The sequence below is a fragment of the Marmota marmota genome, unplaced genomic scaffold (genome assembly GCF_001458135.2).
Source record: "Marmota marmota marmota unplaced genomic scaffold, marMar, whole genome shotgun sequence".
Classification (NCBI taxonomy): domain Eukaryota; kingdom Metazoa; phylum Chordata; class Mammalia; order Rodentia; family Sciuridae; genus Marmota; species Marmota marmota.
Window position 1 is genome coordinate 15538609 of NW_026000108.1, and position 17295 is coordinate 15555903.

At 37.5% G+C, this 17295-nt stretch overlaps 1 protein-coding gene across 4 annotated transcripts in view; it reads right to left on the minus strand.

Moving 5' to 3' along the window:
- Kcnip4 (potassium voltage-gated channel interacting protein 4) overlaps positions 1-17295 on the minus strand; it is a 1063150-nt gene that overhangs the window by 482367 nt on the left and 563488 nt on the right. Inside the window, exon 1 of one of the 4 annotated variants that reach the window (XM_015481994.2) lies at positions 3602-3816. The exons of the other annotated variants lie outside the window; for them this stretch is intronic. Coding sequence (XP_015337480.1) covers positions 3602-3701 — 100 coding nt within the window. The 5' untranslated portion in view covers positions 3702-3816. Of the gene's footprint in view, positions 1-3601; positions 3817-17295 lie in introns of those variants that run through there. 4 annotated transcript variants of the gene reach the window in all.

Below are 17295 nucleotides of genomic sequence, written 5' to 3' on the forward strand. Positions count from 1 at the left end.
GAAATAGCTTTGCCATTAAAATTTTGATTCAATTTCTCCCTGGAATGTGTTAACAGAAACCACTTTTATTTTTATAGCTGAGAAAGAGGTGATTTGTTATTGTGAGGGTTTAGGCAGATTCCAAACTGTAATAGCTCTGGAGTTTCTCAAACTAAGTAGTGAGAGGCCATGAATTCAAAATACTGACCACTGGCTGACATTGTACACTGTTCCTAAAACTTTGCTCTAATTAACAATATTATTTGCATGCACACTAACACAGTATTAAGAGTATTTTTCTTAAAAAGAAAACTTATTGATGTTTAACTATATTACCCCAAAATAAAATTACTAGATCATAATATATGCTTAATTGTTACGTGAAATATATAAGTTTGGAGAAACTAAATCACAAGGATCCCTAAAATAGAAGCCCAAAATGTCAAATTTTAAAACTAAGGGAAAAGACGTTTCTCTATTCTAGTGAAATACAGTTACTATTTCCCGGAGGTATGATGAATTCATCCACTACTGAAGAGGAGGATTGGTCTAACAGTCACACTGCATACCTATTCCAAAGTAGGCCATTGATAGCTTTTCATGAGAAAAGATATGTGTTACATAAATTATCAAACTTTAATTACCCAGTAGACTCATGGAATTTGTGCAATGGAAAGTTCCATGGAGATTATCAAGTACAGTTTTCTCATTTTAGACAACTAAAGAGGTAAAGTGACTTATTCAAGGTTGGAAGCAAGAGAGTAGCAGAGGAGGCCTAAGAATCCACATCAATTATTATTTTGTTTTCTCAAGTGAAATGATGTCACTCGCTAAGTGTAAATTTTTTGGTTTATAAATACACAACATGGGTCTATGTGTAGCATTATATAGTTATGCATATCATACACAGACTGAAAAAGAAGGACTCAGGGATTCAAGAACCCAATTCTCAGTCTTCTGCAAAGAATGGGAACTCAGCACTCAAAGATAAGCAATTACAAATATTTCAGATTTTTGAATTACCCATTTATTTTGAAACACATTTATTCTACACATATTAAAAGTAAGATAATAACCGCATTTTTTAAATATTGCATTTTGTATGACCTTCAGAACATAGCATAATGTATATTACTTATATATTATAATGTATATTACTTATATAATAATACAAAAAACACAAAAAATGACATTCTGAGTGATGCCTACATACTGTACACCAATTGCAAGGTGATATAAAAAGTTTTAGTCATTTTGGGAAAACATTCAAATTCATCTTCATTATTCTTTAACCAAGTCTATGTAATACACAAATTCTTTACTAGGATACTTGAGCAGACAGAAATAAGAAAGATGAAAGAAATCATGTCTCTCCAACTCAGATATGTAAAACAGTGGGAAAGGAAATCTTATGTGAAAATAATTCTGAATGAAATGATCATCCATATTTGTTTTTCTTAATAAAGTTTGAGAAATCTATGAAACTGACATTTTGATCTTAAATATCATTTATCCTTTCATTAATTAAAATTAGGCTAAAACTTTATAGTATGCACATAAACTATATAAGATGCATTCGTCTATTCATTTATATTTAATCTTCAGCAAGCAAAGAGTGCAGTCAACTTAAATCTTGTTTTGAAGGTTGTTTGACTCTCAAATTCACTTTAAGGTAAATCATATACAGACTTCAAAATGGAGAGGCATTATTGCTTTTTTTTTTTTTCCTTTTCTACCAACTTTTACACATTAAGGGTGATTCTTCCTTAATGTGATTATCAAAATTTTACCATGTACAAATACTTCCTGAAAAACTCCACAAATCACATATGGGTTTATACTGATGCTTAAGAGAGAGCACATTCTCTCCATACTATTAACTCAGTGTTGGCCTGGAAAAATTCTCATGTTATAAAATACAAAATACAAGAAAGAAACTGTTCACACAAACCAGTACAGCTTTTAATATAAGTAATAAGTAAAAGAAACAATAAATAATTTCATAAAGGTTAGCAGCCCTTGGAAGGAACTACAAGTTCTTTTTTGAGAGAGGGAATATTTGTGCTCCTGGAAAATAAAATAAAATATAACCAATACCAGAGTAGGTGTCATCACAAAATCCATAGTAAATACCCTCAACATGAGAAGACAAGGGATGACCACACATCCTCCATGAAATAAGACAAAAGTCCCTCAACAGAGCAATGAATTCTGAAACTGTTCCATGTAGCTGGAAGTCTCCAAGAAAATAAAAACCAGTGCATTAAAATGGGACGTCCCAGTCACATTCAGCAGGTAAAATAACACACACTAATAAACAAAGAACCCAAACCAAGCTACTGATTTCATGAGGATGGATAAAACAGAGTCATTTTTAAAGAGCAGTGACCATTTCCAGAATTTAGATTTTATCCTCTTCTTAGAACTACAAAACAAATGTTTCCCTATGAGAAGGCTGCAAATGTAAATGCATTTTGCAAACTTCCTTTAAAATTACCTCAACAAACCCTGCTTTCCACCCACCATCACCTTCCCCCTCCTTTCAATGAGTTACAAATGTAGGTTTCTGGTAACCTACATCAGAGTGACACACTTACTTTAATTTGGTGTTTGCTATCTGTAAAGCAATCTTGTTTATGCCACATTGTGGCAGCCATTCTCTAGAGGGCTGGATTAGTTGTAGATGTAAATACACTGGTAATGTGCTTTGTTCAAGTTTAAAATTTGAAGTGTGAAGAATCCCAAAACATAAAACATAACTACCTCAAACATCATCGGGCAATGCTTTCAAAAATTACACTGCCAACTTTACAGAAAGGAGTGGCTGAATGCAAACGTACTCTCAAATGTATTCTGAGTAGTAAGAAAATAAGTCTACATTTACTCAGCGAAACATTCAGCCTAGGAAAAGATACAAGCGAGTACACACTTATTTTTCAAAAAGAGAGAAGACTATTAAGAACAAGAGAATGAGCCTCTAATGAGCATAAAAAGCAACACTTGAAAAACAATTGGCTATTTGGCATCTATGTCAAAATCTATCTGTCATAGGAGTTGGAGATTCTCTTTCCCTTAGCCTCTCTGTTAGAATGTAAAATGGGTAATACTATAAACAATTCTAGAGACAATCATAAAAATCTTGTCATTGTTAGGCTACAATCTTAAACCATAGGAAACTGTAAATGCATATCATTCCCATTTGATGAATGTATCTACATAGCAAGAAATAAGTGCACTTTGCAACATAGTCAAAATCTGCTGACATAATAAAAGGGGGTGTTAAACATAAAAATCTAACATTCATACGGACTAAATGATCTCAAAATAAGCAGACATATCCATTATAAACCATTAATTTCCTGATTATTGTTTCTAACATTTTGATCCAAAGTGCTCCTCTAGTTTTAATGTTCTTTTGCTGTGAAAACATTACTGCAACTTGAAAAAAAGTTTATTTTATTAGTCTTCCCTATGTTGAAAATCCTGCCTCTCTTCCTCTCCACCCCAGAGTCACATTTCTCTGATCTCATTTTCAGGTGCCTTTTAACATTCACTTAAATATATTTTTTTTTTTTTACTGCAAAACAGAGATTTTAGAAGTCACTAAAAAGCACTCCCTTACCTTCTAAACCTGCTTCAATCAGCCCAAACTGTTCCAATAATTTAACAAAAAGCACAATGACGATCAGAACTGCTATCATTTCAAGCCCTTCCAAGTTCATGGTCAGCTAGGTCATGGTCCGACCAAAGCCACTGAGAAGTGCTCCTCTGACTGGCTTTCTTTGTAAAGCCATTAAACTACATTAAGAAGGCTACTGCCGGAGAGGGAGGAGGAGAGCGTGAGAGAGGAAGAGAGAGAGACAGAGAGGGAGAGGGAGAGAGAGGGAGAGGGAGAGAGAGAGAGAGAGGTTGAGAGAGAGAGAGAGATAGGAAGGAGGAGAGAGAGGAGGGAGAGGAGGGAGATGGGGAGCCGGAGAGAAAGGGCGTGAGTGAGAGAAAAATGCATTCATTCCGTTTGCTGGAGCAGAGGCCAGAAGGGGCAGCCGATAAAGTCAGGCCTTTCAAAATTATCAGCTTCCTCGTTATCACTCTTACACAGAAGACAGCCACGCATGGAGTAACTCGCAGATCACCCGAGGACCCGGGAGGTCACAAGAACTTCCCGAGGAAACGCGATGCTGGGCCGAGCTGGCTGGGCTGCCCGGGACTCCGCGCTGCACGCCGCTCCCGCCGCTGCTCCCGCCGCTGGCTGGTTGCCTAGGCAACAGCGGAAACTGACAGAGGGCCGACTCCAGCCTCAGACCCATCCCAGCACCGAGCACCTTGGTTTGCAAAAACACGACACCCGAAAACGCTGGAGGCAGTGCCGCGCACCGTAGAGCTGTCGCAGAAACAGGAAAATCAAAGTGTGTATTTCACTCCAAAGAGCTGAGTGTGGACAGGAAAGAGGCTTGAGGGAGTCCTTCATTATTGACTTTCTTCTTTTCAGTGAATCGCCTTACCTAATGTTCAAGTCTCAGTCACTGGGAACGAAGATTCTGGTTTAAGTAACGACACTGATTCAAAGCATGAGTGTGATGAACTAATGTTTTCTTAATTTTGTACCAAAGTCCCAGATGTGAAACACCTACAAACACTTAAACATAGAAGATAATCATATAATTGTTTAATTATATGATTACACTATAATAGGATGTTAATAATATTAATGTAATAATATGTAAGAAAAAGAAACTTTAGATTTTTACCTCCAATCTATTTTAACACACCTGTGTCAGTGTCCTTGAACTATTCATAGAATTGAAAACTTGGGACTTAATGTGTTCATAATACTTTAGAGTTTACCAGCTACCTCCTTATGTCTTTGTCCATTAGTATTCAAAACACCAATATATACACATATTGTAATATATAATTCCTATTCTTTTTATAAAAAATTCGATTTAAATAATTTTGGAGCCATAATACTTTGAGGGGGCGGGAATAGAGGCTTGTTGAAGTTTCTGTCTCTCTCTTGCACAACTTTCATTACTTTTTCTTCCTCCTGTACTTCCCAAATAGATTGATCAAGACCGCACTAAAACCTTGGACTGAAGAAAAAGTAAAAACAAGAGCTAGAAAGCTTCTTAAAAAGCTTCATAGGTGAGCAAACTGAGGGCCAAAGAGAGCTAAAGAGATCAGGCAAAGACAGACACCCTTCACACTCAGTTAGCTGGCTTTTGAGGTGGTGCAGCAGAGTGGTTCAGAATATGAACTCTAGAGCCAGACTGCTGGGATTCATGTCTAGGACCTCTTATTAGTGATGTGTCTTTTGATAAGTTACTGAATATCCCTGGACTTAATATCCTCCTCTGTAAAAAGGGATATGATAATAGCATCAAGTTCAAGAGACTATTGACAGAATTAATGAATGATACTTTTGGAAAAGAGCAACCTACTCAAACAGTACTAGCTCTCGGTTTTATTAAAAATGTTTCCATGCTCCTACTCAAACTTTTCAGGGTTGCCAAAGTAATCATTCTGAAATTCAACCCTCAGATTATTCTCATAATCAAAAACCTTCTATGGCTCCCTGTTAACCTACTGAATGAAGTCAGAACTCCTTCGCAAGGCATCCTGGTCTCCCAGTACTCAGGAATTGTACTTCACCGGTCCTACTTCTGTCCATATACTCTACTTGACATATCTGCTCCTTATTCCAAACTAATTCAGGGCATCTCCATCCTCAGGGTTTTGTTCAACTAATCTATCTGGAGAAAACCTTTCCACATTTCTGCCTGTCAAGTTCCTAAAACTCTCATGAAAATTCCACAACCAGTATTGGAAGAAATCTCTTCTTTTTTGTATTTTGATGGTAACTCTGTATTATAGTTGCTTGAGTGTACATTCTGTCCTCTAAATGGTGTTTTGGAAGACAGAAATCATGTGTTTCTTGCCTACCTAACAACCCCACAATGCCTACATGGGGGACAATTTATACTCCATAGATTTGTATTGAATAGGAATAGTCACCATTGATCAGGCACAAACATTGCTTTCTCCTAGCCACTCTGGAAGTATTTATAGACAAGACTTACAGAGAAAACACTAAGCCTCAGAGCATTGAAGCAGCATTTTCAAGGTCATACTGCTGATGAATGGTCACACCAAGATTCAAATTCTGATTTGTTTAGCACAAAGCCTGTTATTTCTTGCCATTATTCTACACAGCTTTAAATAAGTTAAAAATCCAAACCATGGTATATGTACTTATTAGCACAAGATGAAGGTTATACCCCAAATGATCCTTCCAGACTGCTTTGTGACATTCTAATTAATCCATTAACCCCAGTAACTGTGGAACATGAAGTGTTTCCAAACTAGTATTTAATTGAATCCGTAGTTCTTCCTTCCTGGTCATTCACAGGAATATTATTACTGAAACTGTATCACCTGTGGTCTCCAAAAGAGTTTTTTTCTGTCTTTTTACCACATTGAACTCTGTACAGTTATGTAGCATGTCCCAGAAACAAATGTCAATGGTTGAATCCTATGTGTTCACCTGTAAAGTTGATGTTCGTGGGCTAAAGAAGGTGTGTAGGCAGGGAGCTATTAAAAAAAGAAAACAGAGTGAGAGTCTTGCTGCTCTTTCTGGATGTCACAACTGTGGGTTCCCTTGGTGCTGTGCTGTTCTTCCAGGCCTGCCAGTCTCATTTCCTTATGCATACTCATGACCTTGGACATTTGCTCTTGCTGTTTCCTCTATTGGGATACTTATCCCCATATAAGATCCCATGAATCAGTGACTTTATTCAAATATTGGTTTCAAAATCCCCACAACAGAGAGGCCCTTGCTCACCACACTACATATTACCACACCCCTTCTCCTGATCCTGTGTCACTGTGCTCTGTACCAGCATTATGTCCTCCAAAGTACTGTTATTACCTGGCATATATATTTCTTAATCAAATATCAACTTCTACTAGAATTGCTAGAATTCAGAATGCTGCCTTTGAGGGCAGAGAGTTTGTTGGTCTGTTTTTCCAATTTGATTCACTGTGGTATTCTCAAATGGAGAATAGTGCCTGGCACCTAAGAGGCAGGGACTAGTTGTTGAATGAGTTATCTGACTGTACTCTTTCCTTCCCTAAAAATCCCCTTGCTCTCTAACTGATCCAGCAGAACCTGCTCCTCTCTTATCAAGAGTATAAAATTATCTTGTGAGTTTTCTGTACAGTCTATCAGGAGGTCCCACTCCAAGGCACTGAGGAATCTGGGAGCGAATTTTTTGGGCTTCTCCTTAGGATGAACCATGAGTACTTTACACTGTGACAACTTGGCTGTGCTCGATCGTCAGTGTATAATGTGAATGCGATTTACGGTTCCAAGCAAAGAAAGCAACACAAAGAAGGTGTCAGAGAAATTCTCCCTCCCTGTCCAAAACATCTTCAAAACATTGGAAGGTGGAAGTACCTTGGACAGCACCCATTTCCATCCCTTAATTTTCAACTGAAAAACATTGCCTTTAAATAGTTAAAGTGACTTAGCCATACATATGCAACTCTTATTTGAGTCACAGCTTGAAATCAAACTAAAACATTACCCCAATATATATTTTATTCCTTTAGAGCCTTGCAGTCCCTTTTATAAGAGAAAGAGTATCAACAGAAAAAAGAGAACTGAGCACTGATTCAAGAACAGAAGTCATTCAAGTTTTTTTAGATCTCTGAACTTCAGTTTGCCAGTCTTAAAAACAGCCAATATACCTCACTCAGGGGACTTTTGTAAGGACAGGTTCAATAATATCTGTAAATGTTACTTAATCTCTATGAGTATGTTTTGCCAAACAGTGGATGAAATACATGGACCATCCCATTCTTAAAATCACTCTTTGAGCATAAGAAAGACTTTCATTCTCATCTTACAAATGAGGACATGGAGACTTGGTAAAAGTTAGTGAATTATTTCAGGTCTCCAAATCAGAAGCCAGTGAAGCTGACAGGTATCTACTGTCATGACATGCCTCATTAAGTACTTAGAAATGGCCAGGTATGCACAAAACACTTAATAAAACATACAGGGATAAGGAACCAACACCTCATTTTTACTTTTTTAAAAATGATTATTTCTAAACAGATGAAATCTTAGACATGAGAAAGTTCTATGCCACTTCCTTGTGAGTAGATAGGGATGGGAAGGTATTAGTACAAGATGGTGGTGAGAGAAAAGGGATGTTGTTATGATAGTTTAAAAATATTCTATGTGAAGTACTTTCAAGAGAGTAACAGGGGGTTGGAGGCAGATCCAGGCTTTACTGTTTAAAGCAGTTCCCACAGAGCTATTTGGGCCCTTCTGCTTTAGCTCCACAGCCACATGAAGGTCATTCTTTGCCTGTCCCCAGAAAAAAATGAACACACTTAATTAGAGATACTCTTACATTTGCACTTCAGAGCATATCCCCAAAGTGCAGTTTATTCTAAATCACCAGTTATTGGCAGTAATAAACCCATTTCTGCTTCATTTTCAGAAACAGGGCTTCTGGAAGAAAAAGAGTGTTTCCTTCCAAAATGAGAGGCAGAGCTGCCCTTTGATGAACTGAGGCAGGGAACAAAGAGATTCTGGTTAGTTGTGTCTTTCTAATTCCATGTTGAGGATGGTAATAAAAAGTGGAGGAGAAAGGGGACAAGCTTTCTCTATATTCTTGTTTAAAAATCTCTTGGCCTGAGCAAAAAAAAATAAGTATCACTTTGTTCGTTTCTCTTGATTCATTGTTTATCTCCTTGTGAAGCTTATGGTCCAGGTACTACATAAGATGCTATGGATCATACAAATCCTATCCCCCATATTTGCATGGCAGTGAACCCATTAAAACAAAATTTAGATGATGCTAGTTCATGTCTGTAGAACAATCACCATTTGGCAGATTAGTGTTGAAGCATTTTCTATGGGTTCTCTCTGTGCAACCTCACATAAACCTCATGATGTAGATGACATTAAGTTTCCATGTTATAAGAGTAAACTGAGACAGAAACAGAGGGCTTAGAAGATTGCACCAGGAAATATCTAACCCCCAATTCACCTGGGACTGGCTCACAGACATCATGATTACACCATGTTTTAGTTGCAATTGCAAATAAATGCAATCCAAAAGAGCATCTGGGAAAAGCCGTTAAGGAAGTGCAGAAAGTACCACAAGAGGAGGGAGAGGCTGCTTAATCATTGATGATAGAGAAAGGCAAAAGAATGAAACCCAGATCAGCTTCACAGAGACTGCATTGCACTGGTATCATATAGATATCAGGAGGGGTATGTGTGAGTGTGTGTGTGTGTGTGTGTGTGTGTGTGTTTGTTTCAGAACAAGGAAAGTCAACATTACATGACCAGTGGAGAAGAAAACTAGTCCTGCTAGAGTACTGACTTGAAGCAGAGAAAACAGTTGAAAGCAACCAACTCCCTTGCCCAGGTGTTTCCACTGAGTGTCTTCCTCACATATGTCAGGATATCTCCCACAGTTACATTCAAACCAAGCATCAGAGTCTTGCACACTATCCTCCTCTGACAGTTACTTGATACAAGAGAAGCCTGGCTAAATTTTGTGATTTAAAAACTAGGAAGCATAGTTAGCCCTTTGACAATGAAATAAAATAAAACCAACACAGGACATCAAATGAGAAAAGTATTTTAGCAATATTGTGAATATTCAAGTGTCCACTCAGTTACTTTAAAACTTTGTGTCTTGTTTTTTTTTAATTTTTTTTGGGGGGGGGGTATTTGTAGATGGACAGCATGCCTTTATTTGTCTACTTTTATATGTTGCTGAGAGTCTAACCCAGTGCCTCACACGTGGGAGGCAATCACTCTGCCACTGCTTTGAGCAACTTGCTGAGAGGATTCATGAAAAGAACTTGGAAGAGACTGTCACATTGTAAATGCTCAATAAATAATAACTATATTATCATTACAATTTACTGACCCCTTGCTATACATTTAGTACTATTATAGTTGCTTTATATACTTTATCTCAGTAAAACCATAAAACTCAATGAGATAAACATTATTATTACTTGCAGCTACTACATGGATGAGAATTAAGGCACCTTAAATTGAGTTGGGATTCTAAAGAGCCCATTGCTCATACCTATTCATGGGTTTTACCACCATCTTCATCCAAGTATCTATAGGAAATACTTGTAAATTTATACAGGAAGATTTTTAAATTGTTCTTCTTAAGAAAAATGGAAATCTAGATATTCCTGTTGCAAATAAATACATCAATAAATAGCTTTGAAATAACTTTTCTGGGCAGTAGTGTTTGAGAAGTTTTAGTCACTTTCCATTCTGGAACATCCCACAGATGAATACGGTATTAGTGGGGCATCAGACTACAGACTTTACTCAAGTTCAACTGGGATTTCAAAGCACCCTGTGGACTGCTGAGCAAATCTACCTTCAAGGGCATATCCCATGCTCCACCTGTCAGTCTCACCCATGCATCACACTCCGTGTTCCAAGGTTAAACTATATCCTCAATGATGATGAGGAAATAACACCACACCCAGACATCAGCTCGAAAGCCTGCCCTAAGGGTGAACATCAAAGGCAAGCTGCTGGGGGGTAAAGGTGGTTAAATGGGAACAATAGGCAGTGACTCAGAAGTGAGCTGGAGCTGTAGTTCAGTGCGTCCTTAAGGACTGGAGATAAATGAGAGTAAAGAAAATTAAAGAAAGAGTACCTGGCATTGACAAGAGAGAGGAGAGAATTAAGCTGTTCTAAATACACATTATCTGGTGGCATGAAAGCTTTTTGTGCATTATAATTACCTATGGATCTTTCTAAAACTCCTTAGAGAATTGATTTGGTAGTTCTGAGGTAGAGTCAGTGAATTTCCATTTTTATCAAACATTCAGACATATTCTCATCTAGGACCTCTCTGTACCACACTGTGAGAAACGCTGCATTAATTTGCTGAAACACCCTTAATCATGTAAATAACACAGACTCCAGGGAGACCCCTGCCTCTCAAAAACTAGCTGAGAGTTACAACATTGAACGACTTGACGTGGTTAGTAATCGATGGGGCAGGGTAGATCCACTGGTTTCTCAAGCTTCTGGACCCAGTGTTTATTTCTCCTCATACAAGTAAGTGTTTTTAAATTGTTGGTGAAGATATATAAGTTTCTATTCCATGTTTTAAAGTATTTTTTGATGATTCATTTCCTGCATTCACAGCAATTTCCTTTTACCATGAGTTTCAGATGCAAACTTTAATGCAGGTAGAAGGCTGTGAACCATTCTACAGTTTTCTGCTTTGCTATCTATCCTTCTTCCATTCTGGATTTCTCCCTGGAGCATTTTTCTTTTAGTTTCAAATGTAATCACTTAAGTGAGGGACAACACTGATGTGTGTCACCTTAATAAGCAAGCCAAGTGAAATAAATTGCAATTGATGGATGCAAATGTTCGAAAGTGTGAAGCTGATTTAAGTAAAATAGACATTTCAGTTTGAGATCTAATAAAAACCCAAACACAGCCACATGGAGTCCTTTCCCATTACTCTACTAGGACTAATCTTTTCGGAATCAATATTATAAAAGTAACAAAAGACACAAAGTTGTCTGATGCATAATTCATTTATTATGAACTCATGTGAGGCTCAAATAATTGAAACTGGATTATTTATGGGATTGTAAACCCAGGGGTAATTTCAGCCTTGCTTAATGGAAATTTTAGTCATACACACACAGACACACACACACACACACACACACACACACAGTCAGGTTTCATTTCAAATATTGTTCCTTCCAACAAAGTGTTTCTCATTATAGTTGGCATGTTGTACTTCCTCACAGTAATATAGTATAAAAGTTTGTTTATTCTTTTATTGCACACAAGAAACACCAAATATAAAAAGCAATACATTACAATCCCCTTGACAATTATTTATGCTACTTATATGTTGCAATTTAATCACTAACAACTCTAACTCAATCACTTGTTAATAACCTTGATTTTCAACAGGAGTATTCCAAATATAATAACCATGATAATTATATCATACTATAATCAAATCTGGAATAATAAAAACTTATATGTTTTGTTCGAAAAACAAGTCATGCCATTAGTAGAGCCACACTGAAATTAAAAATTGTCATCAATGCAATGGAAATGTAACTCATTAAATAACACAAAGTGGCCTCAAAGAGTTAAGAGTTATCTATGGATAACTGAGAGCATGCTCTGTTAAATTTATTATACTTGGAACCATGAACAGACTAAAACTGTTTTAGAGGGTCACCAAAACAAATCAGCCCAGCATGCTCTGCTGGGCTGATAGTGGAGGATCGTTCCCCTCTGAATTGTGGTACCATCAGGCCCTGCTTAACAACAGAGATGCATCCTGAGAAATGTGTCACTGGGCAATTTCGTCATTGTGTGAACATTCGATATGTACTTACACAAACGTCAATATTACAGGTCAATCAAGAGAATGTGGTAAACACAAGACGTACAAGACTACTACCAACCTAACTTGACATACTGTTTTCCAATAAACTACTTTTCTTTCAAGTATGAGTACACTCTAATATGATGCTACGATGTATAAAGACACAAATCAGGGACATAGATTTTTATCATTACTATCAAGCATTTATTTACTATACACAATTATATGCTGTACTTCTCCCAGACTGGCAGCCCAGTGGGTTTGTTTACACCAGCCTCACTGCAAACATAGGAGCATGCACTATACCGTGATGGCTATGACATCACTGGGTGATAAGAATTTCTTAGCTTAATTATAATTATAGGGGGTCACCACTGGATATGAAGTCCATCATTAACATTGGTAAGTGGCATGTGAGTATAGAATTGTATAATTATTTTCCACTGAAGCATAGCAGTCAAAACTGAGTGACTCATAACCACACAAATTTACTTTTTCACAGTTTCTGTAGATGAAAAACCTGAAACATGTTAGTTGAATATTCCCCATCTAGGCTTAAATCAAAGTGGAGCTGGGGTTGAAGCTCTAGGTCATAGTCTGAAATTACTGTTTTCTCAAAGAATTCATTGCCTTGTGGTTGTATGACTGAAGTTCATGTATTCTGGCCAGCTGTTGGTTAAAGATTACTCTCATCTTCGAGTTTGCTCTTGGTGGCCATGTCCCCTTCACATATAAGTTGGAAAATCTCTTCTATGCTCCCAAATCTCTCTGACCTGATTAGGTCAGGCTCATCCATGACAGCTCCATTTTGAGTAACTCAAAGTCAACTGATAAGGAACCTTAATTACAACTGCAAAACTCCTTCTGTCACATGGTCCTATAATTATGGTAGAAATAGCCCATCATACTCAAAATTTCTACTCACACTCAGGGATAGGGATTGCACAAATATTTACACCAGGGGATCATCTTAGCATTCTGCCTAGCACCCTATGTTTCTGCTCAGACTGCTAGTATCCTGCTACTGTAATTGTGGGAAGCAAAAGGAAAATTTTTGTTTTATGCTTTTCCAAAGTACATAATAAAGGAGAATCAGCCTTGAGCTACTGGTCATTCTGCTGCAGAATGCACAACAGTCAACAGAAAGATGTGAAATCATGCAATGGACTTTGTCTACTAACTGCTCATGCCAACAGAGGGGAGAATAATGGAGGGGAAAAGCCACAGTGCTCTGATTACCTACTCTCCACTGAACCACATGTTGACCAGTTGGCTTCATTCACTGAAGTGTATGATATAGACAGAACTACATATAAAAGGGTGGGGAGCACCTTGTTTGGGACTCTACATCTTCCAGGTTCCATTCATTTTAGAGAGAATCCTTCTTGCAACTTCTCACCCCCCTATTTTTTGGTATAATAGCCACTCTGCTGTGGCTCTGTTCCCACTATGGTCATGGCTCTTCTTACCAGTATCCCTTTACTTCCATCACATTACACCATACTGAAACTGACCCCAAATCTTCACTTGATTATTTATTTCCTAAATAGTTTTGGAGATGGTCCACCTCTTAGCCTTAGCTACATTCCCTATATATCATGGTGACTTCTCAGAGTTGTTACTGAGTTGAAATATTTAAAATATATCAAGCACCCAGACAGTATCAAGTACACCAAAAATTAATGTCATTGAACAAAGTGGGCATTATGATTATGTTTCTCCCAAGGTATACCCAGAATCCTGGGCCACGTCTTGGCCCGTGTCATCCACTCAAAACACAGCGATAGAGCTCTGTGAAGCCTTTATCCACTGCATCATACCCTCAGTCTACATTTGTTACCAGAGCAACAGGAACATGTCATTCTCTCACTTCAATTTTCAGTGATATGTCTCTGATGACAGCATGAACTCCCCAAATCATAGTAAGCTGTACAGGAACACTCCCAGGCTTCCAAAGCTCTCCAGCCTTAGTTTCTGACAGAATGTCCTCACACTCTGTGTTCAAGTCACATTGTGAGGCCCACACATTGTGCTCACTGCTCCAACTGAGAAATTTCTTTCCCTTCTGAGAAATTCCTAGCCATCATTCATGAATCAGCTTCAATGTTTTCACTCAGTGGAGTTTTTCACAAGCCCCTCCTCCAAGCAGTCAATACTCCATTCTTCTTACTAGTGTTTGCCAATCTCACCTATCACCCTTCCAAGATTAATGAGATGGCTGACAGGATATCTTCTCTACCATATGAGAAGTCCTTGGGGAAAGGAGCTCTATCTTAATTGTCTTTTTACCTCTGCCTTTATCCATGTGTCCAGAGTATATATTACCTGATCATAAGGTATTGCAATTAACAAAAGAGGTAAGGAAAGGAAGAAGAAAAGAAAGAACCAGGTAATGGTGAGTAATCTGTAGTGTACCAGCAAGATTTAAACCGGATGCATATTCTATGAAGCATCAGTGTGCCTAGACTCCTGCCATTACAGATTTAATTTTTTACATTAAGCAGCCTAGTTGTCCCCAAAATAACTTAAAAGGCAAAACACATTAGTGATTAACACCTTGGTGTGAAAGAATTTTGTCATTTCTGTGCCAAAAGAGTGAGACCACTGGGAACATGAAGTCTGGTAGCACTAAAGTACGAAAAGGCAGCTGTGTTAAAAGCCAGTTTGATAGGAAGCACAGAAATGTCACTAACAGAATCACCAGCTGAACTGGAAAATCCAAAGTGAATTTGAGAAAATCAAGAAGATTCTTAGACAATGACTAATTCACAAAATTTTGTTTATCTTCCCATTTTCTATTAATTGTTTATAGTACTGAACATTCATACCTACTTTCTTAAAATAATAACGTACTGGCCACTGGCCACTGATAGATTCAATCTCCCAAATTATGAAAGCAACTTAGGAAAGTTAGCATGGTCCAGAATTTCATACATTCCATTTCTTAGGAATCAAAACTGCCTGACATGGTATTTTCACAGGAGGTATTTTTGGTCTCATAGGCTTCTCTGGACTTCATACTTCTCAAGTTGTTCAAGAGATACTGGGAAGGTGGTTTAGAAGTTTTGTGAATGAAAATGCTGGTCCTTAACAAGAGGAAATCCTGGCATCTGGTGTGAGGTACCAAGTATTTCAAATTTCTTTTATACTATCTTGGATTTGAGCAAACTTTTAATTCACAAGCCGAGTAACTCTTATTCATATTTTTTAAAATAGTCAATGAGTTTAACATGAAGTTGATATATTTTCATTTAATGAACATAAAATCATTTTGATTAATACAACAACATAGAAATATATTTGCCAGTATCCAAATTAAAACATGTTAAATTATTATTTCTCTATTTTTTTCTTTGAAAAGATAAAGTCAACAATTTGTGGAAGAAGTAAAAGGGTCAAGTATATATTTATATCAACCAGGCCTATTTTTGTTTTTAACAATTAGATAATTTCAACACCCTAGTAAATAAGCAAACACTCGTTCCTGTTATACACCAAAAGTGACAAGATGTGGCTATGAAAAGAGAAAGTAAGTGTGTGAATAATTTATCATCAGAGTGTGTGCATTCAAAAGGGTCCTCCACCAACCAGAAGACCTGGCAGGAAGTTATGGAGTGGCTGCAGTGGTGTGCTGGCTTTCTCAAATATTCAGGTGCTCTGCTCTTGGGAATGGCCTTTTGACTACCTGCCATTTATAATTATCCTTCTCTGTTGCATTAAGCCACACCAGGCTTCTCTTAGGCTCAAACCTTCCAAACCTCTTTACCAGTGAGCCAGTAACCTCTCTGGGTTCCTGAACCTGGAAATGGATGGCTAAGGTCTTACCTGCAAACTGTTTTCATGTGTGTCTAATAGGGAGCTCCTGGAATCTGTCTGAAGCTCCCAAGAGATCTGATTGTTATTAGCATGAAAATAAATGTTAGCTTTTTCAACTGTTAGGTACTGTAGCCCCTTTTCACATTTTGACTAGTCCACTTCTTATGAACAATTTCACGTAAAAGGGAGCATGCCACTAAGACAAGTAAAGTGCTACATAGGCAACTTGGCTATTCTCATTGGCTTATATGAAGATTTCCCAGGGAAGGAGGTTGAAATCTACAGTTAGAATAAGCCTTTTGTGTTATCATTGAATTTCAATTATGTACTATCCTTGCCTACATTACCTGGGATAATTAGAAGTTCACAGTATCACTGTGACTCAAAGCAATCCTAATAATTAATTTCTTGCTACCCAGGGTAGAAATGAGCCTCTACAATTCTATTCTATTTGGAAAAGGTATCTTAGAGTCATCATTCACTGAAGCTCCTGACTTTGAAAATTTGAAATGGGATTTTTGAAAAGGTCATTTTTCTATATATTTTATCAGTGATTTACTTTTATACTTTTTAAAACTTACACATTGTGTGTATGAGTGCTTTGTCACTATTGTACCAACAAATAATGAGAAAAATGACACTCTACTGGTTTTTTTTTCTTTCTAAAACCCTGTTGCTTTTGTAGTATTCCTTGATATTCTGTCCTTAGTAACTGCAAGTTTATACATGAACTTGGGATTCATTTGTTAAAGAGACTGAGTATAGAAAGAAGCTTATTTTTCCTCTCCTGGAGTTTATCCTATGATTTTTACAAGGTTAGTAAAAACCCTCTTGAATTTTTATTTTCCCTGGACATCAGAAGCATGAAGAGTTATTCAATCAGAAACTGCTTAAAAATGAATTATATTTAAGCCATAAACAAGCTGTAGAGAAAACTCAATATACTCCCTCTTGATAAAAAGGAGGGAGGAAGGGAGGGAGGGAGGAAGGGAGGGAGGGGGGAGGGGGGAGAGAGAGGGAGAGAGAGAGGAGGGGGAGGGAGGAGAGAGGAGAGGGAGGAGAGAGGGAGAGG